Source organism: Melospiza georgiana, chromosome 7 (genome assembly GCF_028018845.1).
Source record: "Melospiza georgiana isolate bMelGeo1 chromosome 7, bMelGeo1.pri, whole genome shotgun sequence".
In the NCBI taxonomy this organism is placed as follows: Eukaryota; Metazoa; Chordata; class Aves; order Passeriformes; family Passerellidae; genus Melospiza; species Melospiza georgiana.
The window spans coordinates 39829788-39855916 of NC_080436.1; the positions used below are offsets into that span (position 1 = coordinate 39829788).

The 26129-nt window shown below is 45.7% G+C and overlaps 2 protein-coding genes across 6 annotated transcripts in view; one reads left to right on the forward strand and one right to left on the reverse strand.

Annotated features, from left to right (window-relative positions):
- FMNL2 (formin like 2) overlaps window positions 1–5009 on the forward strand; it is a 113666-nt gene extending 108657 nt beyond the window's left edge. For 2 of the 5 annotated variants that reach the window (XM_058027720.1, XM_058027723.1), the window contains 2 exons: window positions 643–776; window positions 3217–3300. In XM_058027720.1, the coding sequence (XP_057883703.1) occupies window positions 643–734 (92 nt within the window). In that variant the 3' untranslated portion in view covers window positions 735–776; window positions 3217–3300. Of the gene's footprint in view, window positions 1–642; window positions 777–1828; window positions 3169–3216 lie in introns of those variants that run through there. The other 3 variants (XM_058027719.1, XM_058027721.1, XM_058027724.1) reach the window with 2 other exon arrangements.
- A 1480-nt stretch (window positions 5010–6489) lies between these two features.
- Window positions 6490–25416, reverse strand: PRPF40A (pre-mRNA processing factor 40 homolog A). The gene is made up of 26 exons (XM_058028241.1): window positions 25317–25416; window positions 23744–23881; window positions 21484–21564; window positions 20150–20180; window positions 19915–19937; window positions 19169–19246; window positions 18982–19092; window positions 18140–18260; window positions 17649–17673; window positions 16283–16579; window positions 14961–15069; window positions 14615–14679; window positions 13876–14040; window positions 13497–13605; window positions 12884–13034; window positions 12660–12793; window positions 12194–12308; window positions 11986–12077; window positions 11748–11864; window positions 11089–11226; window positions 9860–9955; window positions 8848–8934; window positions 8667–8763; window positions 8500–8561; window positions 7720–7854; window positions 6490–7488 (listed from the first exon to the last, which is right to left on the reverse strand). Exons 1-26 carry the CDS (start codon window positions 25350–25352, stop codon window positions 7396–7398), a joined length of 2706 nt encoding a protein of 901 aa, XP_057884224.1. The 5' UTR covers window positions 25353–25416; the 3' UTR covers window positions 6490–7395.
- Window positions 25417–26129: the final 713 nt, after the last annotated feature.

The window sequence follows — 26129 nt, forward strand, 5'->3', positions numbered from 1 at the left end:
TCCCCCTCCCTGGAGATCTCCCAGTAAATCCTGCACCTCCCCATCTCTGGGAGTGCTCCAGGCCAGGCTGGATGGGGTTTGGAGCACTCTGGGACAGTGGAGGGTGTCCCTGCCCATGGCTGGGGTGACACCGGGTGGGATTTAAGGTCCCTTCCAACCCAGATCATCCCAAAGGCCAAGGTATTCCCACAAACCTGTAGCACGCCTTAAAGCAAGATCTCCAAGGCAATTATTTTATATAGAGGGGGAATGGCTTTAAGGTGAAGGACGGGTCAGGGATTGGGCAGGAATTCTGGCTGGGCAGGTGGAGTGGCCCTGGCACAGGGTGCCCAGAGCAGCTGTGGCTGCCCCTGGATCCCTGGCAGTGCCCAAGGCCAGGCTGGACAGGGCTTGGAGCAGCAGTGGAAGGTGTCCCTGCCATGGCAGGCTGGGATGGGATGAGTTTAAGGTCCCTTCCCACCCAAACCAGGCTGGGATTCCACGAGTGGATGAAATACCTCCTGAAGCCTCAGGGCCACCTTGTCCCGGGGCCAGTGAGGAGCAGGCTGGAGCGTGTCCCAGTGTCCCAGAGGGAGCCCTGAGGTGTGCCCTGCTGGAGCAGGCTGACGTGGTTTGTGTGTGGCTGTTGTTGTTCCCATGCAGTGCTGAAGACGGTGCCGTTCACCGCCCGAAGCGCCAAGCGCGGCTCTCGGTTCTTCTGCGACCCTGTTGTCCCTGAGGAATTCCATTACTAAACTCTCCCTCTTTCACACCTGACGCTCTTAGAAACCAGGAAGGTCGCTGTAGACTTTTTGCCACTTTGTTTGTGCGGATCTCAGCCAGGAGTCTGTGACTGTTGAGTGTGTAGTGGTGTCCAGCGTCCTCCTGACTTTGTAGTGGTGTCCCCTCTGTTGCACGTCCTCTTCATCCCATCCCTGTTCCCATCCCATTCCATCCGGCTGTCCTTGTGTCCCATAGAACAGCAAGCTGGGAGTCACTGGGATGAGTCTCCTGCAGTGCAAGGGCTGAGGAGCCCAAGCAGTGACAGCTCACCTGGCTGGTGCCACCTCGGGGTGCCGTGCATGTGGCACCTCCGAGTGAATTCCGGGCTGCATGGACCTTGGGAATGGCCTTGGGGATGGCTTCTGGCTCGGGACTGACACCCATGGGGTGGTGTAGGAATCCTAACGAGCCCCTGCATGTTCAGCTGCATGGGGTGGAACAGCGGGGTGAAATCTCTCCTTGTTCTGTCACATCCATATTTAACTCTTTTATTCCATGCCAGTTCCATGCCAGCTTTATTTCATGGGGTCAGGAATTCTCTGTGACTGAGGCTGGGCTCAGTGTGTGGAGCAGGGGAGCGGGGAGCAGGGCTGGGATTTGGGAATACGGGGCAGAACCACCAGAATGGCATCAGTGCAAACCTGACATGGAACTGATTCCCATCGTGGTGTCCGTCACCCAGCATGGCCCTGGACACTGTTGTCCTCATTAAGGACTCAGCTTAAGAAGCCAGCAGTGTTCCTCCCACTGTTCCCTGTGTAACTCCATCAGTGCTGCCAATAAATGCACAAACTAACCCACTCCATGGTTCTGTGCTCTTCCGGGTTCTCTCTGTGTTCTCTTTCTGGAGCCAACCTTCAAAGCAGCTTGGAACTGGGCTAGGGAGCAGCCTCCTGTCCCTCCTGCCCCGTCTAACCCCTCTTGCTCTGTGGTTTCTGCCCAGGAGGTTTGAACACTGACTTGACTTGCTCTTCATTCTCCATCCCATTTGTTTACTTAACCATCATTTTTTTGTGTTCTGTTTGTTTTTTTTTCTTTTTGTTGTTTTTTGTTTTTTTCTGTTTAGCCCTAAAGAAGAATAATATCACTAAATTTCCCAATGTTCACTCGAGGGTAAGGATTTCTTCTAGCACAGCCGTGGTGGAGGATTCCCAGAGCTGGCAAGCATCTCTTTTTACTTGGCTTCCTCCTCTCTCTCTGTGCCAGGCAGCTGGTGGTAGATGTGGCTGAGCTAATACTGGTGAGACCCTTGAGGCCACTTGAGACCCAGATCCTTGATTTTCACCTCTGGAGGTGCAGGGATCCACAGGATGTTGGCTGGTGACCATCATCACACTGTTTTGGCCACTTCTTCTCAAGTTGATCCCAAAACAGTTTTGTCCTCAAGTGCTGTTGGTTGGTGACCATCTTCGCACCCCATTTTGGCCATTTTAATTCAAGCTGAGCCCAAAATAATCTTGTCCCGAGGTGCTGTTGGTAGGTCATCACCATCACACTCTGTTTTGGCCATTTCTCTTCAAGTCTAGCCCAAAACAGTTTCCTCCCTAGTGTTGCAGCCCCACGGTTGGGTTCTGCATGAAGTGGACAATCTCCAACTCCAGGTGTGGAGAGGGGAGAGCTGAGAAGTTTGGGAGTTCTATGTGACCCCCAACACAAGTTATCCAGGAAATCTGAGGGATTTGCCCAATCCAAGACAAATTTGTTGGCCAGGAGACCAGTATTTGAACCGGAATTGTCTTTAGTGCCTGTTCTCTTGTAGATGCACAGGTGACAGCACATGTAGCACCTGTAATGGGCTTCCACCATCCCATCCATCAGTTTTCTCCCTCATCCATCCATCCATCCATCCATCCATCCATCCATCCATCCATCCATCCATCCATCCATCCATCCATCCATCCATCCATCCATCCATCTTCCCACCCCATGCTCAGTGTTCCCTCCCGAGCTCTCTCCTCCTTTGGCTGATTAAACATCACTTCATCCATGGAACGCAGCTGGAGAATCCCAACCCAGTGCCAGCTGCTTTTCCCAGGACACCTCCTTTACATCTTGGAGGGCCTTGCCAACCTGAACATTCCATGCTAAAGGGGATGTATGGATCTTAAATCCATCCCGGCATGCCTCAGCTAGGGTCACACACCCGCCATGAGGAACATCCTCCAGCTCAGGTGTGTGGGAACATGCAGGAACATCCCAAACCACCTGGCTGGGCTCGATGTGGCCTTGGTGAGAGCTGTGAGGAGATTCCCACCAGCACCATTCCCACCAGCACCCCAATCCCACCAGTATTAACCGGCCGCTGGGGCGCGTAGCTCGAGCACGTCCATCCTTCCCCGCTCCCGTGCTCCACAAGCTGCTTTGACTGGCTTCCAGCGGGCCTTCGCGCGTCTGTCGTGCCGTCCGCGCGTCCGTGTGTCCCGCGGGGCGCTGCTGACTGCCGGCTCCCCGCAGATCTCCGGAACCAGCCGTACCGCCGGGCCGACGCGCTGAGGAGGAGCGTGCGCCGCCGCTTCGACGAGCACGGGCTGCGCTCCAACGGCGCCGAGCTGGCCATGTGAGCCGCGGGCCGGGCGCGTCCCGCCCGCGCCGGGGAACACCGACCTCCTCATCCTCCTCCTCCTCCTCCTCCTCCGCAGGGACCCCGGCCCCGCGCCGGGCTCTCCGCGCCAAGTGCCTCAAATGGAAGCTCCTGCTCCGACGGATCCAAGCAATAGGATTGGGCTTGGTTGGGTTTCTCCGGACTCTGCCGAGACTCTGCAGGATTTGTAACCAAAATGTAAAATAGGGGTTGGGTTGGGGGGTTGGGTTGGTGAGAGCAAGGGCTCCCGTGGGCCTGACTGGTTGGAAACTGGGAATACTGGGACATGCTTGGCTTTTAACGCTGGGCCGAGGGGCAGGCCCGGCCTTCAGCTGCACTTAACAGCTCTTTTTTAATTCAATCTACAAACAAAGACATTTGAGGGCTTTCTGTGCCTGGAATTAAAATAATCTCAAGGAATAACCCAGCCCTTTTCCCAGCCCATGCAGCCTCCACATGGAAGGTGGGCCCGCAGTCCCAGGGCTAGGACTGGAACAGGAGGTGCCCCAGCCCAGCGCGGGGGTTTGGGATGTTCCAGGGCTTTGGCTGGGTGGCCGAGGCAGGCAGCATTTTGATAACAGCATATTTATTAATTAGCACTAAGCAATTAACACCCAGTAATCAGTATTAGCTCTGAGGACCAGTGCAGTCCAGTTCCTGGCAGGGGGATTGCAGCCCTGCTCCAGCTCAGATCCCTGCTGAGGCTCCTTTGGAAGGGAAGCCCAGCCTGAAACTGCCAGTCGGGTTCAGGTTGTCCATGGCATTTTCCAAGCCTACAAAGGGACAGGGGGCAGATTTAGGACCACGGTGCCCCTCCCTGTGCCCCGGAGCAGCAGGATCAGGATGGATCCCACTCCCTGCCAGCAGCAGCCAGGAGTTGGGAAGAGCTGGACTGAGGAGAAATTCATCCTTCCCAAATCCCATTAACTTCCAGCTTCCCTGCCTGGGCTCACCCATCTGTTAATTGTAAAATTTCTTGTATAGTATTTAACCACTGAATTTCTTTGCCCTTTTCCATTGTGCTCCTGTGAACCACTGGTGAAGGTCCCTGTTTTTTTTTTTCCCCTAGATAATGTGTAGTTATATGATAATCTGTTTTTAAATGTACAGATATTTTGCTACAAAATTGGTGCAGTTTTTTATGGTTTTTACACTTCCCCCCAATTTAGCCTCTGGGTAATATTGTAAATATTGTTTAAAAGAAAATAAATGCATCAAGCCTGTGCTATACAATCTGAATGTTATTTTAACTTATAGTTTTTGTTTTTATATTTAACTAAAAGGACAGTTTTGGACTCAGAGTTACCACATTGACCAATTTCCAGGAATTTTTCCTTGAAAAACTGCCAAGTTTTGCATTTACAGCACTGTGTACTTGACCTGCTAAAGAGAACATGCCACTGTTGGAATGAGCGTTTGGATCAAAGAAAATTGGATAATTTGAATTTCAAATTTCAGCACTTGTTGGGGTATAAGCACTAAATCTCATTTTCTTCAGCTCAAAGGTATTTTTATAATAAAAGGCCAGGATGAAAGCCAAGCTGGCATGTTCTCTTTAATATTTTTCTAGTCATAGATCTGCTTCTTAGCAAGATTAGAAGTGTTTCTAAAGCAGTTCACGTTCCTTTCCTGGTCTGTTCCTGCCATAAAATCAAATAAACTATTTACACTACTACACTGAAATCCAGAGGGGTTTTTTTGGGTCACTTTTACCTGGTTTTCTTTTCCCAAAAAATGCTGATATTTGCTAGGTGAACACCTGGAGCTTGTGTGGATGAAGACGGAAAGAATTTTGAAAGAATTCTTTGTTATTCTGGAAGAGGCTGAGGCAAGAAATTTGGGGTGTGGATGTTCCTGGGAGACACCAGGAGAGAAATAAATGGGGATTAATATTTGCCAGAAATGCATTCAAAACAATCCAAATATTTAAGGCCTAAATAACTTGAATTTTAGTATTAAATGTAATTTTTTAAAAGGGTTTAATAAAATTATTCTAAGGGGTGGTCAGGATTAACCAGCACAGCCAAGGTTTTAACATTGATGGACACAGTTAAAAACCATCCAAAATACTCCAATAATTGATTAAGAAGAATCAATTTGGCTAAAATTCCTTCCAGTTTCCAGGAGTCAATGCAGAGGTTGGCTGTGCTGCCACAGGAAAAAAATTGGGCTAGGGAAATCTGAAAGAGGAGGAAAACACCAAAAAAAAAGCTGGAAAAACAAGCCTGAACTCAATTCCCTGGAAAACTCAATCCTGCCTTGCTCAGTTTAAAAGCAGGCTCAGCTTAAGCTGAGTTTCTTCCAGCAAATTGAATTAAGATATTAAGAAAACCCCACCATTGGAATAATGGACATTCCCAGTTTTTTATTTTTGATGGGAAAATCAAGGCAAAGCTTTTAAAAGTGATATTCCCTTAGGAACAAATTCTTTTTCCTTGAATTTGTGTGGATGCAAGGGAGTACGAGCACTGGAAGAGGTTCCTCCCTGCTTACAAACCCTCAGGACCTGTCAGGCTCCAAATCCTCTCCCAGCTCCATGGCAGATTCCAGGACCTGCTGGGCTGTTCCCACTTGGAGCACTCCCATTTTGGGATATAAATCCAGGGAGGTGGTGGCAGGTGAGCAAAGCAAACCTGGCTCATTGATCAGTCCTGGAGCAGCAATTACCCCATCCTTCCTGGGAGAGCCTGCAGGGAAAAACCTGGAATATTCCAGCCTGGATTTCCACACCAAACACCCATGGATCCCAAAAATTCCCCCAAGCCCTGTTGGACCAAATCCAGATGGTTTTCCCCCAGGCAATGGGTGATGAGCTTCCCTTCAGGGGGAAACAGCAGGACTGGGATGGGCTTTCCCATCCCAAAGCATCCCAGGGAAAAATGGTTACAACCTCCTGCATTTTATATTCCAAATAATTCATTTGAATCTCAGGGTGTTCGTAAGGATTCTGAGCCTTGTAACCACCCCAGCCAGAAAATTCCCTGGATAAATTGATCCTCTGGGTGTTTGTGCACTGGTAAAAGTGGTCAAAATTCAGGAAAAAACTCCTGAAAAGGAATCTGAACAGTCTTCAAGCAGGTTTTGTGAGTGATTCTGTGGCTCAGAGCTGTACAGAGTATTTAAGGAGAAATAAATACCAGTACATGCTAAAAGACAAGGTTTAATCATTGATAAAAATGTACAAAAATATTCCAAGGACAGCGGCTTCCCAATTTTCTCACCGAGCAGGGCTGGGGGCACCTTCCTGAACGTGCAGGGGCTGGAAAACAGGGCTGGAGCTGCTTCCTCCTCCCTCCTCTGGGCTGTGCAGGTACATTCTGCAGCAGGTTCTTAAGGCAACACATGGAATTGCGTTTAACATCGGATTTTTATTCCTAAGTTTTCGGAAGGGGGAGAGGAAAGGTGGAGAAACGCTGGCTAACAGCCGGGGCTGGGCCGGGGTGGGATTTCGGGAATGCCGAGGTGGTTGTGTCCCAAACGCTCCCTCTGCTGGCACAGCAGGAGAATCCCCATCCACAACATTGCCTGGATTTGGGATCGATGGGAGTCGGGACACGAATCAGTCTTGGACAAAAGCCCCGGTGCCACACAAGCCCAGAATCCAGGGGATTGCAGAACACAGCAGGACATGGATTCCTTACTCCTGCTGCCTTCCCAAAAAATCCCACCCAACCAAATCTATCAAAGAACAAAAGCACAAAGAATTAAATTAGGAGTTTTTTCCCTAAGCTGAACTGGGCTCTGCCCAGGCAGCCCAGGGTTGTTCCCTGCCCTGGGAAGGACACTGGGAAAGTGCTTGGGGACACTGCTGCCACCTCTGTGTCCCCTCCAGGGGATCCCAGCCCCATCCCGCCCCGCAGCTCCAGGCCAGGCACAGCTCTGCCCTCAGAATTCCATGGATTTTTCTACTTTTGACTGGATTGAAGTGGTAAAAAACTAAAAGCCACCGCTGTTGTGGCCATGGGCCACCGGCCACCGGCCCCAGGGCCTTGCCCACACAAGGCTTGGTTTTATTTTGCCACCTGTAAACATTTTTGGTATCAAGGATCTTCTCATTGATCTTCATCCAGCTGTTCCAAAAGAGTCCTCCTCTGTTTTTCCAGCTCCCCCTCGCTGAGCTCGCTGCCAGAGGTATCCCAGTTTCCCTGTGGAGAGAAGGGACAGAGGTCAGGATGGGATTGTCCAGGGAGGTTCCAGGGACAGGCACACACAGCCAGAGCTGCTCTGTGTCACTCAGAAACCCCAAAATCCAAAGTGGGGAATGGCAAAGACCTCCAGGATCCTCCAATGCAACCTCTGAGCTCTCCCAGAGCACACCAATGGAGCTGCATCCAGCAGAGCCCAAAGCATCGGGAAAAACAGGAAGCAGAGCTTACGGAATCTTTTCCAGGCCGTTTTTTAGTGGGAGATTTATGCTTGGACTCAGATCTCTGTCTGGCTCTTTCCTTCTCACTGTCCCTCTCTCTATCCTTCTTGTCTTTCTCTCGTTCCACATCTGATTCTGGTGAATCCTGTTGAAAAAAAATGGGAATAGTGAAAATTAATGTTGAATATTTTTAAGTCCAACCGCCATTTAAAGAATTGTAGAATCATGGAATGATTTCAGTTAGTAGGGACTTTAAATTTCATCCCATTCCACCCCTGCCATGATCAGGGAAACCTTCCCCTATCCCAGCTTGTCCACCCTGGCCTTGGACACTTCTAGGGATGGAGCAGCCACAGCTTCTCTGGGCACCCTGTGCCAGGGCCTCCCCACCCTCCCAGGAAGAAGCAAAGCTCTTTCTGCATTTTGGATCCTTCCAGAGCTTCCAACACAAGCCTGATGCTCAGGCAGGCACAAGGAGTGGCTGGGATACTTCCCAGCTGCCCCCAGCAAAGGAGAACACCTGGATTTGCCAGGATAAACAGCAAATCCCAGGCTACTCATGGAGTCCTTCACCTGGAGTTAAAACCCTCCAAATTCAGCAGTTTTAAGTGGTTTAATTGTAGGAGTAAAGAACAGAAAGGAATATTAGGAATATATAACAGAAAGTTGTTATTTTGGCAATACCCTCCTCCATCTTTATCCCAATTTTTCCCTAGGATCATCCAGCCAGGATTACTGACAGCAGGTGCCAGGTTGTCCATAACCCAATTACAAACTGAGCTCCACTTACAGACTTGTGCCTCCTCTTCTTGCTCTTCTTCTTGTGTTTTTTGGACTTCTTGTAACTCCTCTCTGCAGCCACAGGGAGAAACAAAACCGCCAGGAATCAGTGGATAAATGCCAAAGGAGAAGAGCCCAGCTGGTTTAAAGCCCATCCCATCCCATCCCATCCCGTACCGGACTCGGCGCTGGAAGAACGCTCCGACACCGAGCGCGATTCCGAGCGCTGCCGCTTCTTCTTGGAGTGGCTGTCGTCATCCTCGGACTCTGAGCCCTTCACACACAGCCCAGGGGAGAGTTCCAGTTAGCAATGGCAATGCCAGCAGCAATGGCAGTGGCAGAGGGAGGGTTTACTCACGGAGCGGGAACGCGAGCGCTTCCGGTGGTGCTTTTTGGATTTCTTCGAATGTTTCTTGGTCTTGGAGTGGTGGTGCTGACACTCGTGCTGTGGGCAAGGCAAGGAGGGGAGAGCTCGGAATTCCAGCAGGGATTGGCCTTGGAAAAGCCCTAAAATCCCAGCTTGCTCCACCATGGGGAAGGACAACTTCCCTGGAGCAGGGTGCTCAAGCTGGCCTTGGACAGTTCCAGGGATGGGGCAGTAAAACCTCATCAGCTCCTACAGGACATCCCAAAAATCTGATGGGATGCTTTTCCTCATCGACAAAAGTTGGGAAAGGATAAAAACTCCATAATCACCATTTCATGGCAGAACCACCTCATCAGCTCCTACAGGACATCCCAAAAATCTGATGGGATGCTTTTCCTCATCCAAGAAAGTTGGGAAAGGATAAAAACTCCATAATCACCATTTCATGGCAGAACCACCTCATCAGCTTCTACAGGACATCCCAAAAATCTGATGGGATCTCTCTCCTGATCCACAAAAGCTGGGAAAGGTTAAAAATTCCATAAAATCAGCATTTAATGGGAGAACCATCTCATCATCTCCTACAGGACATCCCAAAGAATTGATGGGATCTTTTTCCTCATCCACAAAAGATGGGAAAGGTTAAAAACTCCACAATCACCATTTCACGTCAAAATACCTAAAAATGGGCACTGCTGCCCTGTTGGAGCTGCAACACCTGGATTGCCATGGATCTGCTCCCTGGATCCAAGTTACACACCCGGCTTAAACCCAACCCTTGCTCTGCCTAATTGGAAATTACAGAATTAAAAGTCAAAATTTCAGTTCAAATTCTTCCAAATTCCAAGAATTGCAACAAGACCCCCAAGTGTGAGAGCTGAAAAATCTAATTTATCTCCTGATATCATTTAATGGAAAAAATTCCATTAAATCCTTCCCCTTCCCACTCAATTTAGAAGGAATTTTCCCTGGCTGTTGATTTCAAATATAAAGGAATAATTACCTCAAGTACATGAAGGAAATCCTTAAATATCCTTTTCCTTTCAGATTCCAGGGTGATGTCTTCAAATGCTGGTTCCTTCACAAATCTGTCTCTGATCTGTCAGGAAAATTAATTCCATTAATGATATTCAAAGAAATTAAATTTTAAATTTATTAAAATATTAAAAGAAATAGAAGAAAATAATAAAATATAATGTAGTAATGAAAATGTCAATAAGAAATAAGAAAACCAGTAAGGAATAATAATAATAACTATATAAATAATAATGAGGATTAAAATAATAAAAATTATAAGGCATAATAAAAGTAATAAAAATAAGAAACAAAATACAAATAAGTAATAAAAATAAGAAAACTAAAACCCTGAAGAAATAATATTAAGGAAAAATAAAAACAATAACAGAAATACGAAGAAATAATAAAAATTTAAAAATATAACAAAAATAATAGAAAAAAAAATAAAGATAATAATTTTTAAAAATAATAACTAAAAAAAACTTAGTTTTCACCAGTTGATAACCCCCTGAACTGCTACAAGGCTAAATTTTTAATCCCAGATTTCCAAGCAAATCCCAAATTTCCAGTGTTCAGGAATGCTCTAACTCATGGAAACATGGAGAACCCCACTGTTTTCCCTGCACATTCCATTTAAGCTTAAAAAAACCCCAAATATTTATATAAATTATCCTTGGAAAGGAAAGCTTTTCCAGGGTATTTTATGCAGGACAAAGTTCGAAATAATTTCAATTAACTTTGGGGTGGTTGTGGGATTTTTTTGAGGGGTTTTTTTTCCAGTTCTTTTAGGATGTTTTTTGTTTCAAAAGGATGAAGCTTTTCCCACCCAACTCCAAGTTTTCCAGAAGAATCCACGGAGTTTGATGGGATTTTGAAGCCCCATCCATGGGGTTTGATGGGATTTTGAAGCCCCATCCACGGGGTTTGATGGGATTTTGAAGCCCCATCCACGGGGTGTGATGGGGTTTTGAAGCCCCATCCACGGGGTGTGATGGGATTTTGAAGCCACATCCACTGGGTGTGATGGGATTTTGAAGCCCCATCCACGGGGTTTGATGGGGTTTTGAAGCCCCATCCACGGGGTTTGATGGGGTTTTGAAGCCCCATCAGCAGTACCAGGATGAGCCTGGTGAACGCGGGGTTTTTTAGGGATGAGCAGGGAGGGGCCTGTTTGGGATTTTGGGAATGTTCTCCTCGAGGAATTCTCATCCTTACATCCTCCCAGACAGCATCCAGCTCGATGGGAGGGGTGGCTTGTTTCAGCATGCTCTTGAAGGCCGATTCCTTCCTCTTCATCTTGCGGGCCTCCTCCTTCTCCCGCTCGCGTTCCCGCGCTTCCGCCTTCTCCAGCAGCTGAGGGAATGAGAGGAAAGGAATTCCATTTCTTGGGGTTTCTGCACAGCTCTGCACCCTCACAGCTGTGTCTGAGTCACTTGGGAATGACAAGGAAATTTATTGCTTTTCTGTACTTAATTATTAAATCAAAACTATGATATTAAATTATTTTATCAAAAATTAATCAATTATTTCCTTTCCAAGCATGGAATTGCTGTTGATGAAAATCCAATGATGCAAAACTACAGAACCACACAAATCAGGAGAAATCTTATGTACAAAAGGAGAGCATCACTGAATTCCTATCCCAGAATTCCTCAAGTTCGGGAATGCTGACTGCTTGGATAAAGGTTTATTTTTACTATGGCAACTGAAATCAGTTAAATAACCCTAAATAACAGAATATTCCTCAAATATTATGGAATTAGAAATATGGAATAGAAAACAAACCCTAATTCCTGTCTGGAGAAGGGATTTCCCATCCTAATTATCCAGATATCCCAATTAATTAATGAATTAATTTATTAATTCATACTTACACTGTTGAAAGCCAGCTTGATATTCCCTGCATCCAATGTGGTGGCTCTTTTAGTGGAGCTGATGACAGTGACAAAATCCTCAAAGGAAGTGTTCACCTCCACCACAAATCCTTTATCCTGGAAAAAACAGCTCCTTTGGTGTGAGGGAAATCAGGAATTCCTTCAATTGCAAGGAAATCCCAGCTCCCTTGGATGGGAAATGTGCAATGCAAGGAGGAGCCTTCAAGGTAATGCTCACCTTTAAGATGTCTTTAATTATCTTCTTCTCATCGTGGTAACGAGCTTTTAAGTCCTCCACATAAAACTTGAACAGGTCAAGTGCTGTTGATCCTGAGGGAGAGTTTAGTTAAGCCACAGGTCAGGTTTAACCCCAGAGCTGCATTTTTAGGAAAAAACCAGAAAGGATTGCTGTGGCCTGCCCCCAATCCCAGATTTGCCCTCCTTACCAGGCTGGCCCAGCATGCTGGTGAATCTGATGTCGGAGCTGATGGCTGGGTACAGTTCCATCCAGGAGGACATGGAGTGTAACTGCCCGTGCTCGTGCAGCTCATCCAGAAACAGCTGCAAAACACAGGGGAAATGGCAATTTGGAGCCATTCCTCCAGCTTCTCCTTGGTACCAGCTGGGATGGATTGGCCTGGTAACTGGAATTCCACTTTTGTTCCACAAAATTCCTTTTTCTGTTGTTCTTTTCTCCACCACCAATAACATTCCAGCTGCATCTCCTTCCCATCCAGGCCTATCCCCTCTGATTTTCCCTTGGGTGTAACACAGCAGAGAAAATGCCACAACCCAACACTTCAGGCTTTAAACACACCCTTGAACCATCCCTCAGAAATAAAAAAAACCCCACGTGGAATACCCCATGATATTCCATGATATTTTTAGGACAGAACCCCAAATTGCACCAACCTGGAAAGATTCCCTGTTTTTACGTTGCCTCCTCCTTTCCCTCAGCAAACTTTTCTGCTTCTCTTCCTCCTCCTCTTTCTCCAAGGCCCTGATATGTTCCTCAAAACAGATCAGGGCATCCTCCTTATCCATGTCTAGCAAGAACACAGGGAAAAAATCAGGTTATTCCTTCCAAGTCAGCAAGAATGCTCCTTCCCAGAGAATTCCAGAGCCCACAGACATACTCTGAAGCTCCTCATCCTCAGCAAAGGTGGGGTTGTCCATGAGGTACTGCTGGGCCTCTGACCAGGTGGTGCAGTAGGTGACATTGGCCATGTTATCCAGGATGTTCTTCAGAGCTTCCCAGTTCCTCTTGCGCAGCTGCTTGGCTTGTTCCTGAGGGGCAAAGTTTATTTTTGGGGCTCAGTTTGAGGTGCGTTGGATAGAAATGTAAGATATCTAGTGTGTTCTCCAAGAAAATATGAAATTAACCTTTAATTTATATAAAATCACAGAGTTCTAGAGTGGTTTGGGTTGGAAGGGTCCTAAAAGCTCATCCCATTCCAACCTCCTGCCCTGGACAGGGACCAGGTTGCTCCAAGCCTCATCCCTGGACACAAAACAACACAATTTTCCCATCTTATTATTATTTCACTGATTCAGAATAAAATCCATCATGTGCTTGATTAAAATCTCCCAAAAATACAAACACATGGTAAAATCAGCAGGAGTAAATCCCAATAAACCCCAAACCCCTCCCTAAAAGCTGCTGTTTATCTGCCATAAAGCCTCAAGCACAGGTTTAAAGTGATTTAGGAACAAGTGAGGAGATGTTGGGTGCATTTGAGGGGAATTTACCTTCTCCTTCTTGGACAGGAAGAACAGAACATCTTCATAAATCTCCAGCCGGTCCCGCTCGGATATGGCATTCCACACTTCCATCTCCCCAAACATCTGTTCAGCTTTTCTGGGCAGAGCAAATCAAAACCACACAACTATTTATATATTTATTTATTGTGACTGAATTATTCATCAATCCCCCAGAACATCAGGGAGAGATTTGTTCCAAGGAAGAACAGATTTATAGGAATTCTTGGTTTTCCCTCTTGGAAGTCTTTTTGTGATATATTTTGAATTTTTATAAAGGAAGAAAAAACTAAAAATGGAAGTTGAATGCCACTCTAAACAGTGTATCCATGAGGATTTTTATCTCAGATTTTTATCCCAAGTCTCTTACTTGTATCTGGTGGTGGATGTCATCTTCTCATGGTTTTCCAGGAAGCGCTGGAAGGATTCCTTGGCTTCCTTGTACTTGGATCTGGCTTCTTCCTTCTCCTCTTTCTCTGTCTGAACTTTGTAGGCATTAAAGGCCTGCTTCTTTTCACTCAGTTTTGCCAAAGCACTTTCCAGGAAAGGAAAGGAAAGAGCAATGTTATTTATAAATTAAAAAAAAAAAAAAAAATCAGGAAGACAAAGACAATTAGAAAAATCAGGGGAAAAAAAATCAGAAAAAAATGAAAGAAAATCAGAAAAAAAAGAAAGAAAAAAGAAAAGAAAATCAAATAATCAGAAGAAAAATTTGAAAAGAAGAAAGCCAGAAAAATAAGAAAACTGAGGAAAAAAAAAAAGAAAACTGAGGAAAAAGAAAGAAAAGCCAGAACAATCAGAAAAGGAAAGTAAGAAAAATAACTAAGAAAATCAAAACCAGAAAGCAAAAGGCAATGGTTTGAATAATCTGGATTTGAGATAAAATTAATCTGAACATTTTAATCCCCAAATCAACATAAAATACCAATTTCCACACTTTTTCCCAATAACAATGAAGCTGTTGAAAGCATTTCTTTATGGAGGAAGGAAGACAATTCCCTGCCAATGGCACAAGTGCAGGAGTATCTGTTGCTGACAGAACTTTAGATTTTTCGGAAATAAATTCTCTACAAAAAAAGGTTTGTGTGGAATTGAAGAGGACTCAGTACCTGTATCTGGGGTCATTAATGATCATCTTCATGGCCTGCTCCCAGGAAGCATTGGATGGAACCCTCTGTGAAAACAGGAAATTATGGATGAATCAGACCTGGAATTAACATCCAACAAGAATAATTCCTTAAAAACAGCCATGGGGAAAGAAAAGAGAACATTTTATTTTTAAGCTGAAACAACATTTCACTGCAATGTTCTTTTCCTTCATTTCCTCAAGAGTGAGGAATTCTTCCCAAAAAAACCAAGTAAAACCTGGCAAATTAAAAAAAAAAATTAAACCAGGTTTTGTAGTTCAAGAAAACATAAATAACTGGTCAATAAAATAATAATTGGCCCAAATACCTTTTCTTTTAACAGTTCTTTAAATGCTTGTTTGGCCTCTTCCTTTGTGTTCCACGTGTAGGTTTTTTTAACTGGTTGTGCATCCTCATCCTCCTTCTTTGCAGCAGCACTAAAGCAAAACAAATTTTATTATTTCAGAAATTTTTTCTAAGATAAGAGTTGCTGAAGAGTCAAAAATCACCACAAAGTGAGTTTTATGAACAGTAACTTCAAGTAAAAAATTAATTCTAATAATTCATACAAGGCTTTTTCTTACAGGCACCACAGCTGATGAAAAAAAGATCAAAAAAATCAATTATTGAGGCAAAATACTTCCCTCTTGCAATTGGCTGCCTGCTGAAGTTATCTAGAAATTATTCCTAAATATATGTTGAAATTCAGCAGGAATATTAACATTTTACATAAAAGAAGTTAATAAAAATGGCCCTTTTCTCCTTAATTACGTTCTGCTGTCCAAAATCCCCCATAGCATTTCTTTTTTTTTTTTTTTGAATTATAAAAATCCTAAGTTATAATTTTCCACACAATAGATCTTTCATTATTTAAAATAAAAAGGAGTCATGGCTGGAACACATAAAAATCCCTTTAGTATTTTATTTTCTTCCAGTGATAACCAATGGCACAGATCCATGGAAAAGGAGCATGAAGAGGGAAGTTCTTCATGCTGGGAAATTCTTACAGACACTGGAAAATCCATGGAATGTTCTGTCACTGATGCTGCTGAGAAATGGAAAACTGCAGCAAAGCCTTGAGGCTTCATAATGACCATGGAATCATGGAATGGCTTGGATGGGATGGGACAGTAAAGCCCATCCAGTTCCATGGGCAGGGACACCTTCCACTGTCCCAGGCTGCTCCAAGCCCTGTCCAGCCTGGCCTGGGACACTGCCAGGGATCCAGGGGCAGCCCCAGCTGCTCTGGGCACCTGTGCCAGGGCCTCATCACCTTCCCAGGAAATTATTTCTTCCCAATCCCTGATCTAAGCCTGTCTTCTGTTATCTCAAAGCTATTCCTTCTTGTCCTGTGGTAAATTATTCATTCCCTTGAAGAACTTGCTTTAAGTGTGCTACAGGCTTGTGGGAAGACCTTGGTGTTTGGGATAGGAACCATGGAATGGGTTGGGTGGGAAGGGACATTAAAGATCATCCCAAGCCACGCCTGCCATGGCAGGGACACCTCCCACTGTCCAACCTGGCCTGGGACACTTCCAGTGATCCAGGGACATCCACAGCTTCTGTGGGAACTCCATCCCAGAGCCTCACGGGGAATGATCCCCCCCAAATCCCCTTTCCTGGAGCTGACATCCACCCCCTGGCACTCACTCTCCCGATGCCTCCTGCTTGGCTGCCTCATCGGTGGCGGCTGCCGTGGTGTCCGCACTCCCATCCTGCGTGCCGGGGGCGGCGCTGCCCTGGCCCTGCTCCTCGGCCGTGGCCGTGCCAGCTGTGTCCGTGTCCCCTGTGGTGGCAGCAGGGGCAGATTCCCCCTCGGGAGCAGCTCCTGCAGGAGCAGCCGTGGCCGTGGCGCTCTCGGTGGCCGGGGCCACGCTGGCCCCGCTCGGAGCGTCCCCGGCTGTGGCCGGAGCCGAGGTGGCGGCAGCCGCATCCTCTGGCTTCGTGCTGGGGACAAAGGACAAACACAACAGCGGTCACTGCTGGCTCTGGTCTGGAGGTTTAGGGCAAAGGGGCAGCTTAGGGATGTGGCCAAAGTGGGGAGTGAGGGGTTTAGGGTGAGGGAAAGACTTGGAAAAGGTTTATAGGCCCTCAGGGAAAGGGGTTTGTAAGGCCCTCACGGAAAAAGGGTGAAAGGCCCTCAGGGTAAAAAAGGTCTGAAGGCCCTCAGGGTAATAAAGGGGTGAAGAGCCTCAGGAAAAAAAGGGGTTGAAGGATCCTAGGAAAGGTTTGAAGGCCATCAGGAAAAGGGTTTGAAGACTCTCAGGAAAGAGGGTGTGAAGGCCCTCAGGAAAAAAAGGCTTGAAGGCCCTCAGGAAAAAAAGGCTTGAAGAGCCTCAGGGGAAAAAAAGGGCTGAAAAGCTCTCAGGAGAAAAAGGGGTTGAAGGCTCCCAGGAAAAAAGGGTGAAAGACCCTCAGTAAAGAGGGTTTGAAGGATCCTAGGAAAGGTTTGAAGGCCCTCAGGAAAAAAAGGGGTTGAAGAGCCTCAGGGTAAAAAAGGGCTGAAAGGCTCTCAGGAAAAAAAGGGGTTGAAGGATCCTAGGGAAGGTCTGAAGGCTCTCAGGAAAAGGGCTTGAAGAGCCTCAGGAAAGAGGGTGCGAAGGCTCTCAGGAAAAAAGAAAAGGCTGAAAGGCCCTCAGAGAAAATGGGTTGAAGGCCCTCAGGAAAAAAAGGGTGAAAGACCCACAGGAAAAAAGAAGTGCAGACCCTCAGGAAAGAGGATTTGAAGAGCCTCAGGAAGAAAGGAGTTGAAGGAGCCTAGGAAAGGTTTGAAGAGCCTCAGGAAAAAAAGGCCCTCAGGAAAAAAAAAAGAGTTTGTAAGACCCTCAGGAAAAGAAAGGGCTTGAAGGCCCTTAGGAAAAGGGTTTGTAGGACCCTAGGAAAAGTTCAAAGACCCTCAGGAAAAAGGTTTAAACTTCCTCAGGAAAGGTTTAAAGATCCCCAGGAAAGGCTTGAAGGTCCTCAGAAAAAGTTTGAAGGCCTTCATGAAAAAATTAGTATAGTATTAAAAATGTACCTGTTTTCTTCAGCTTTAATCATTGCTAGAGGAAAAAAGGAGAAAAACAATTAAAATATAGCTTTAAAATAGTTCAGGTTCACAGGGAGTTCTCGTAATTATTGATTTAATAAAAGCAAAGTTTTACATGTTTTTGTTACTATCAAAATTTTTAATGTTTGTGTCCTTCAAATACTGAAATCAATCAAGATTAAAATAAAGTTTACAAATGCCATTACAGAGAGATTGGGAATATAAAAATGATTTTTGGTTTGAAATCATTCTTTTAATTTGTAAAAAAATAGTTCAAAGACCCAGAAAGAAAGTGAGGATTATTAAACGGAATTTTAAGAACAGAAATATTTAAATTACTGCTGCCTATTATTTTTTTAACACTTATTCATTCCCCCCAGCTGATTTTGTTCCTATTTAAATAAGTTATGTAATTAATTAATATATGTTTATATACATTAATATATATGAAATGAAAATACAAAGTCTAGGACTCTTACCTTCAAGATCCTCCAGCTCTTTGGGTTTTGCCCAGCGGGATTCCTTTGTTTGGGAATTGTAATAATAAGGCTTCCCAGAGTCTGATTTATACTCCTTCCAGGGACACTTGGACAGCAATTGCTGATGGAGAGAAAACAAAGATTTTCCAAGGAAAATCTCCTTTAGTAACTCCTTAAATAAAGATTCTTATTTCCCTCTTCCCTATTCCTGTTCCTTAAATAAGCAATTAGGGACATCATTAGGTGGGATAATTATGGGGCACAAGGCTTTGGGTACATTAAAGTTGCTATCTTGGAGCTCTTTCTTCCTGAAATTCCTTCCAATTAAGGAAAAAAAAATCAACAAAATTCCAAGTTTTCCCATTTTTTCCCTTGTGGATTTAACTTTGGTTAAGGTTTATTTTCAGCTCTCAGCTATAAACATCAAATATTCTTGAAGAAAACAGAAAAATTGGTTAAAAAGTGGAAATAAATCACATTGGATCTATTTGATTTGATATTATCCGACAGAAATAAACCAGGGGAATTCTCAGGAATTTGTGTATTTTAAAGCATTAATTTGACCAAACTAGTAATTTCTAGGAATTTTTCTTCTCTAAATAATAAATCCCCCCACATTTTTAATAAAAAAGCCTATCTAAAAATGAGCAAAATGAGGAATTTTTGCCACTTTGCACCCTCAGATTCTCCCAACATATGGAGAACAACCCAAATATTTTAGGAACATTTCCTATTGGAAGAGTTTGCTCCCATTGCTTCCTGCACAATTCTCCCTGCTGCAGGTGTCATTGGAAATCCTCGTGTTCCCACAGTATCCCAGAATTAATTTGGGATTTGGTTACCTCAGCAGGGGTTTTGAGGTCATCTGGCTTCTCCCACGTGGACTGCTTGGTCTCAGTGTTGTAGTAGTAAGTTCTTCCATCCGGGGACTTGTGCTCTGTCCACGTGGATTTCTGGGAAAATCCCAAGGGAAGTGAATACTGATGTACAAAATGGGGTCCAGGTGCACAGAAAGGGTGGGATACAGACCTGCTTGGAGTGCTCCTCGCTGGCAGAGCTGCTGCTGGTGGAGCTCTGCTGGACTGTGGACACCACGGGATGCGTTGTCTGAGGGGAGACAAAACAGGCCTTGGAAAATCCTCACTCACTGCTGGCTTCCACCCAAACATCCTGGATTCTCCAGGTGGTTCAGCAGCACAGCAAAGGCAGGGAGCCAAATTCACACCTTAAGTCAGTATTTTCCCCAAAAAAACCTCCTTATTTGGGAGTGGAGCTGTTCAACTGCACATTCCCAAGGGCCTGATTCCCCCAGGACGTGCAAGTGGAGGGGTGAGACTATGACAAGCCCAAGTCACAATTCCAGCAGCACTCCCTGTTCCCACAACTTGAGGAAAACTTGCTTCAGGAAGATTCTGGTTCCCTGAGCTCCCTCACACCACAATTCCTGCTGCTTTCCCTGGCCAGCTTTCCCATGAATTCCCTGGAATCAGGACTGCATCCACCTGCTGTGGATCAGGGATTGGATACAGCCAAGGAAAACTGCATTTCCTGACAGGCCAAGGGACAGGATGGAAATCTCATGGAAATAATGTGGATATCATCTATTTAATAATTACATTGGGACAAGGCCCACAGATTTCAAGGAACAACCAAAAACTTGGAAAAAAAAGCAGGAGAAAAAAACCGAATTAAGGTTTTCCTTTAAATCCCCAAAACCAAGTTTGCCCCACACCACTACAGAATTCCAACCTTCTAGAACTGTGCTTTCCACATACCTGAGTCCCAGGAGGGGTTACTCCTGAAAAATAAATAATTAAAAATTAATTAATGGTTTGGTTGCTTCACTTTCCTAAATATTTCTCCATGTGTGCAAGGAAAAAAACCTCCTGGGCACCAATGGAGACTCCACGACTGAAATGCTCCATTCCATATTAGAAAAAAGTGGATTTTTTATTGTTTCAGCTGATTTTGTTTAAATATTTAGAAATTATTTCAAGTTGTTTTACTCACCTACTTGTGCATCCATGCTGTTCACTCCTGGCTGTAAAAATAATTAAAACAATTAAACATTTAAACAATAAAATTTAAGTAATTAATTCCTGAGGAATTAAATCCTAAAAAAAATTCCAATATTCATTATTCACACAAGGCTTTTCTGCCACAAAAGGTTCAATTCCTTAAATAAGGATTCCTGCTTCCCCCTTAATTATTCCTGCTCCTTAAATAAGCAATTAGGTACATCATTAGGTGGGATAGTTATGGGGCACATGGCTTTTGGTGTATTAAAATTGCATTCCTGGAACTCTTTCTTCCTGAAATTCCTTCTAATTAAGGAAAAAAAAAAAATCAACCAAATTCCAAGTTTTCCTATTTTTTTTCTTTGTGGATTCAGCTTTAGTTACGGTTTATTTTCAGTTCTCAGCTACAAACATCAAATATTCCTCAGGAAAACAGAAAAAAAATGGTTATAGAGTGGAAATAAATCATATTGGATCAATTTTATTTGGTATTATCCAACAGGAATAAACCAGAAAATTCTCAGGAATTTCTTGTGTATTTTAGGAGCATTAATTTGACCAAACCAGTAATTTCTAGGAATTTGTAATGTATTTTAAGAGCATTAATCTGACCAAAATACTGATTTTTAGGAATTTCACTGCTTCAAATCAGCACAGCAAAATTTGTGCTCAGCACTTCAGGAAATTCCATTGGAATTTAGGGATTTAAATCTGCATGGGAAAAAAACCCATAAAAATAATGATTTCTAAATTGAAATGGCTGGAACTGGTTTTAAGTGAATCTCTTAGGCTTGGACTAAATTTATTTCTTAAGAACAGGATTCAGTTTATATTTTTTCCCCTCAGATTTCACCTGTGTTTTAACTTTTCCCTCTTCACTTCCACCCAAAGAACTCCTCATTCCTTGAGCTATTCCAGCAATTTTTATACTCAACTGAATTTCAGGAACTTTTAATAGAAAATCTCTTTCTAATGGACTCAAATCTCTTTAATATTGAATTTAAATTCTTTAAAAAATTACAATTCAAGAGAGAAGAATCTCTTGGTCAGACAATTTAACAATCCAAGGTCACAGCGATTCCTGCCACACTGCAGGAAGTGAAGGATAAGGAATGAAAGAAAAACCAAAAGGAGTTTAAAGACTGATGAAAATCACAAAAATCTTATTTTATAATCATTCAAGAGCCACATAAAACTCCACTGTAACGAAAAATACATTTAAAATTTAAATTCTTCTTTTCTAATTAAAGAAAGCCAAGAGTGATTAACTGTAACTGCTAAAAAGAGCTTTTAAAAATTAAACAAAAGAAATGAAATTAAACTCACAGGAACCGTGGGCTGCATGGCAGCCTGGGACATGTGGGACATCATCATTCCAGGCATCACCGACTGCATCATTCCAGGCATCTGTAATTCAAGAGCATTTCCCACATATTTCAGCATATTCTCAACACAAAATACTGTATTGTTATTTAAAAGCTGTTATCTGATACTTCTTTTTAATTTAAAACAAAACAACCCAAACATCCCTCTTAGGCAAGGAAAAATAAAACAGATTTGTGGGATTGTGATTCCCTTCACCACATTCCCACTAAACTGGGATATTCCTACTAGGAATGGCATGTCCAGATTCCAAAGCTGGACAGGAAATAACAATAAAAACCATTTAAACTCTGAAGGAACAACAGCAAATGATGTGGGAGCTGATTCCATGACCAAAATCCTGAGTGACAGCAGGAAAAGCAAAGGTTGGGAATGATGAATTCCTGCAGAATTCCAAGGCTACACAGAATAAAGGAATAAAGAAAGGTGAACTCCCAGGTGTGACATTTACCTTCAGCTTTTTGCTCTCCATCTACCAAAAAGTCCTGAGTTGCTTCCTAAAATATGAAATATTGAAATATTCCCTGGCTAAGTGTGGGAATTGTGGAAAAGGAGATACAGAAAAGCAGAGAAATAAACCAGAATTTCTACTTCACTTCCTAATGAACACACACAGCGCTAATGAGTCAAATCCTCCTCATTTTTTAAAAAATAAAAAATTTAAGAAATTTATCTTTACCCCAGAAGCTGCAAATTCCCACTGAAAAAAATCCTACTAAGCCCTTATAATTTAAGGAAAATAGGGATGCTGTGCCCATGGAATTGCAAAGGAAGAGGAATTGCCACCACAGGCTGTTCCCAAAGCTTTAATCCTTCCCTGCCTCTCCTCCATAGGAGCATCCCAAGGACATTCAGCACTCCTGGGACATTTATTATACCCACAAGGAGAATTATTTCTTTCAAGAGTTGAGGATTTCATCACAAACCACACAGGAAATGTGGTAACTGAGAAGAAAAGCTGCCAAAAGCAGAGCCAGGGTTGTGGCTGTGTCACCTTTTCCAATGCCAGGGTGTCAGCAGCAATGGGATACAGGATTACAAACCAACCCCCAGGATCCCAACAGGAATCCTGCAACAATTCTGTAATTCCTTGTTTCTGCTCTTGCTGTAATGTTCATGTGTGTAGCAACTGGGCAAGAATTACAGAAATGTGAAGTCTCAAGACAAACTTATCCCTTCAAAATCTACAGGAAGCTTCCAAAAAACTGGAATAAATCAATCCAAATTGAGGACTGATAATTAAAGTTAGAGGTGCATTAATTACCTGTTCTCATCCAAAAAAACCTGAATAAATCCCAAATAATTGATTGAAAGTTACAGGTGCATTAACTACCTGTTCTCATTCCATAAACTTTAATAAATCCCAAATGATGGACTGAAAGTTAGAGGTGCATTAATTACCGGTTTTCATTCCAAAAAATCTTGAATAAATCCCAAATGACTGACTGAAAGTTAGAGGTGCATGAATTACCTGTTCTCATCCAAAAAAACTTGAATAAATCCCAAACTATGAATTGATAATTAGAGGTACATTAGTTACTTGTTCTCATTCAAAATCTTGAATAAATCCCAAACTATGGATTGATAATTAGAGTTAGAGATGCATTAATTACCTGTTCTCATTCCAAAAAAACTTTAATAAATTCCAAATAATTGACTGAAAGTTAGAGGTGCATTAATTACCTGTTCTCATTAAAAAAACTTTAATAAATCCCAAATTATGAATTGATAATTAAAGTTAGAGGTACATTAGTTACCTGTTCTCATCCAAAAAAATCTGAAGAAATCCCAAATAGTTGATTGAAAGTTAGAGGTACAACAGTTACCTGTTCTCACTCCAAAACACTTGAATAAATCCCCCCCCAATCTATGGAATGATAACTAACATTGGAGGGGCATTAATTACCTGTTCTCATTCAAAAAACTTAAATAAATCCCAAATGATGGACTGAAAGTTAGAGGTGCATTAATTACCGGTTTTCATTCCAAAAAATCTTGAATAAATCCCAAATGACTGACTGAAAGTTAGAGGTGCATGAATTACCTGTTCTCACACCAGTTTCCAATTAAAGTCACAAGGGTGCATCAATTCCCTGCTCTCCATAAGAAGAGTTATAACCCCGAGTTATCCCCTCTCCTTGTCCCAGGGAGATTCCCCCCTCAGGGCAGATCCCTGGAACACAAACTGCTGGAATTGCCTTACCTGCCCCATCGGGGGTCCTCCCATGGGGGGCATCATCTGAGGCATCATCCCGTGGGGCACCGGGGGCATGTTGGGGGGTCTCTGGCCCATGGGGTGCATCCCCATGGGGGGGTAGTGGGGCATTCCGGGGTGGCCCATCTGGAAAACACCAACAGCAGGGAAATCAGCACCCAGGCAGCCACCCCACACACGCTCGCCACAGGGAGTAAGGAAAAGAGGTTTTCATTATTCCAACACTTTGAGTGCTTTCTGTTCCACACACATACAACAGTTCTGAGAGTACCTTAAGATAAAGCCTGGGCAGAATTTCCCTTGGAAAATACATTTAGCAGGAGGAAAAAAAAAAATCAAATTATGGATCACAGAATCCCAGAATGGTTTGGGTAGGAGGGATCTTAAAAGTTCTTGCAGTTCCACCCTCTGGGACACCTTCCACTATATCAGGTGTTCCAACCTGGCCTTGGACACTTCCAGGGATGGGGCAGCCTGGAATTCCATCCCAGGAATCCCCAGCCTCCCAGGGAAGGAATTCTCCCCTAATTTCCCCTAACTCTACCACCTTTCAGTCCAAAGGCAGTTTTCCAGTGATTTTTTTCTTATCCCAGTCTCCCTGGCGCAGGGAGTCACACAAAGAAACCACGAGCAACTAAAAAGGTTTCAATCTTCTGGGCAGAACTCCTGACTTTTCCCAATGACATCCTCTCGCAGCACATGCAGTGACAGCTCCTGTTTCCCAAGCCCCAGGTAATTCCAGGTGGAACAGTGTCTCCTGAAAATCTCTTCTGGCCCTCTTTGGCGTGCTGATTCACTTTCAGAGGGACCTACCACCCTGGTGCTGAGAAGATCCTCCCAAGCCTGCTTTTCTCCAGGCTGAGCCCCTTTCCAGCTCCCTCAGCTGCTCCTGGGGCTCCAGATCCTTCCCAGCTCTGGATACAGCCAGGTCTGTGCTGCACTGTGCCCTGGGGGGCATCGGGAAGGGCATTCCCAGCAGGTCAGGCAGGGATCCCGCTCTTCTGAGGCACCTCTGGGGAGATCCTGCCCCTCTGAAGCACTTCTGGGGTGATCCTGTCCTGGAGGCACCTCTGGGTGCTGTGTTCCATTCCCAGAGATCATGCTCCTCCAAGGCACCTCTGGGTGCTGTGTCCAGCTCTGGCTCCTCAGCCCAGCAGGGACAGGAGCTGCTGGAGCTGAGCAAGGGCCTGGAGCATCTCTGTGCCCAGGAGAGGCTGAGGGAGCTGGGGCTGCTCAGCCTGGAGAGGAGCCCCAGTGAGAGGGGCCTCAGCCCTGGCTGTCCCTGGGAAGGCTCCAAGCAGAGCCCAGCAATGGCACCAGAGCAAGGCAGGGACTGATGCCCAGGAAGTTCCACCTGTGCAAGAGCTTCCTCCTTGTGCGGGTGACAGGTGCCAGAGAGGTTTTGGCGTCTCCCCCAGCGGGGACACGCAGAACCGCCCGGACACAGCCCCGCACCACGGGACGCCCATCCCACCCAACCCTGCGATGACCCCGGAGCAGGAAGGCGGGTCCAGCTTCCGCACGCCGTAACTCCGTTATCCCCCCCCGATCCCGCACTCACCATGAGAGAGCCGCGGTCGACGCCGCCGGGCCGCATGGCGGGGCTGAGCAGGGAGCCCCCGCAGCGGCCCAGGAGGCGCCCGCGCAGCGGCGGCCGCGGGGCCGCGGGCCCGAAGGGCAGCAGCGGCTCGGGCTCCCCGCGGGGCGGGAGCAGCGGCGCCAGCAGGCTGACGGGCTTCCCCGCCGGCCAATCGGGGCGCGCCGCCAGCCGCGCGCTCTTCGGTGATTGGTCGGCGCCCGAGCCCACCGGCCGCACGGCGTCGCCCGGCGTCAGCTGCATGAGGGGCGGCGGCTTCGGCAGCGAGAACGGCAGCGGCTGCGGGGAGGCGGCGGCGGCCGCGGCCGTGGAGTCCCCGCCGGACATGGCGGCGAGAAGCGGCCCGGCCCCGCGGCGCGGCGCTGGCTCGGGAGGCTCCCGGGAGCGCGGGGCGCGGAGCGAAGCGACGGCTGCGGCGGCCGAGCGCGGGGCACGCCGGGTAACCGCTCACGTGGGACCGGGGGCGGTGCGCGATCGGCCGGGCGGTACCAACAGCGCCGGAAGGAGGGGGTGACTTCCCGCTGCACCATTTCGGCTCAGCTCGGGAGGTGGCGGCAGATCTCCCCTCAGCCGTGCTGCGGGTGGTACGCGCCGCGTTCGTGCTTCCCCCCCCCCGTGACGGTGCGGGTGGTACGGGCCGACTCGGACCCCCCCGCGCCGCCGCCGTGGTTGACGCCGCTGAGGGGGAGCGGCCGCCATGGCGGGCGGGAGAGCGCGGTGGGAGCGGGGAATGTCCCATTGGGATTGGGGAATATCCCATCGGGAGCGGGGAATGTC

Coding starts and splice junctions, on each gene's coding strand:
- PRPF40A (XM_058028241.1), bottom strand. CDS start 25,352: ATGCGGCCCGGCGGCGTCGACCGCGGCTCTCTCATG. Junction 16,580..17,648: donor ATTAAAGCTGAAGAAAACAG/GTACATTTTTAA, acceptor CTTTGTCCCCAG/CACGAAGCCAGAGGATGCGG. Junction 12,309..12,659: donor AAAACAGGGAATCTTTCCAG/GTTGGTGCAATT, acceptor TGTGTTTTGCAG/CTGTTTCTGGATGAGCTGCA.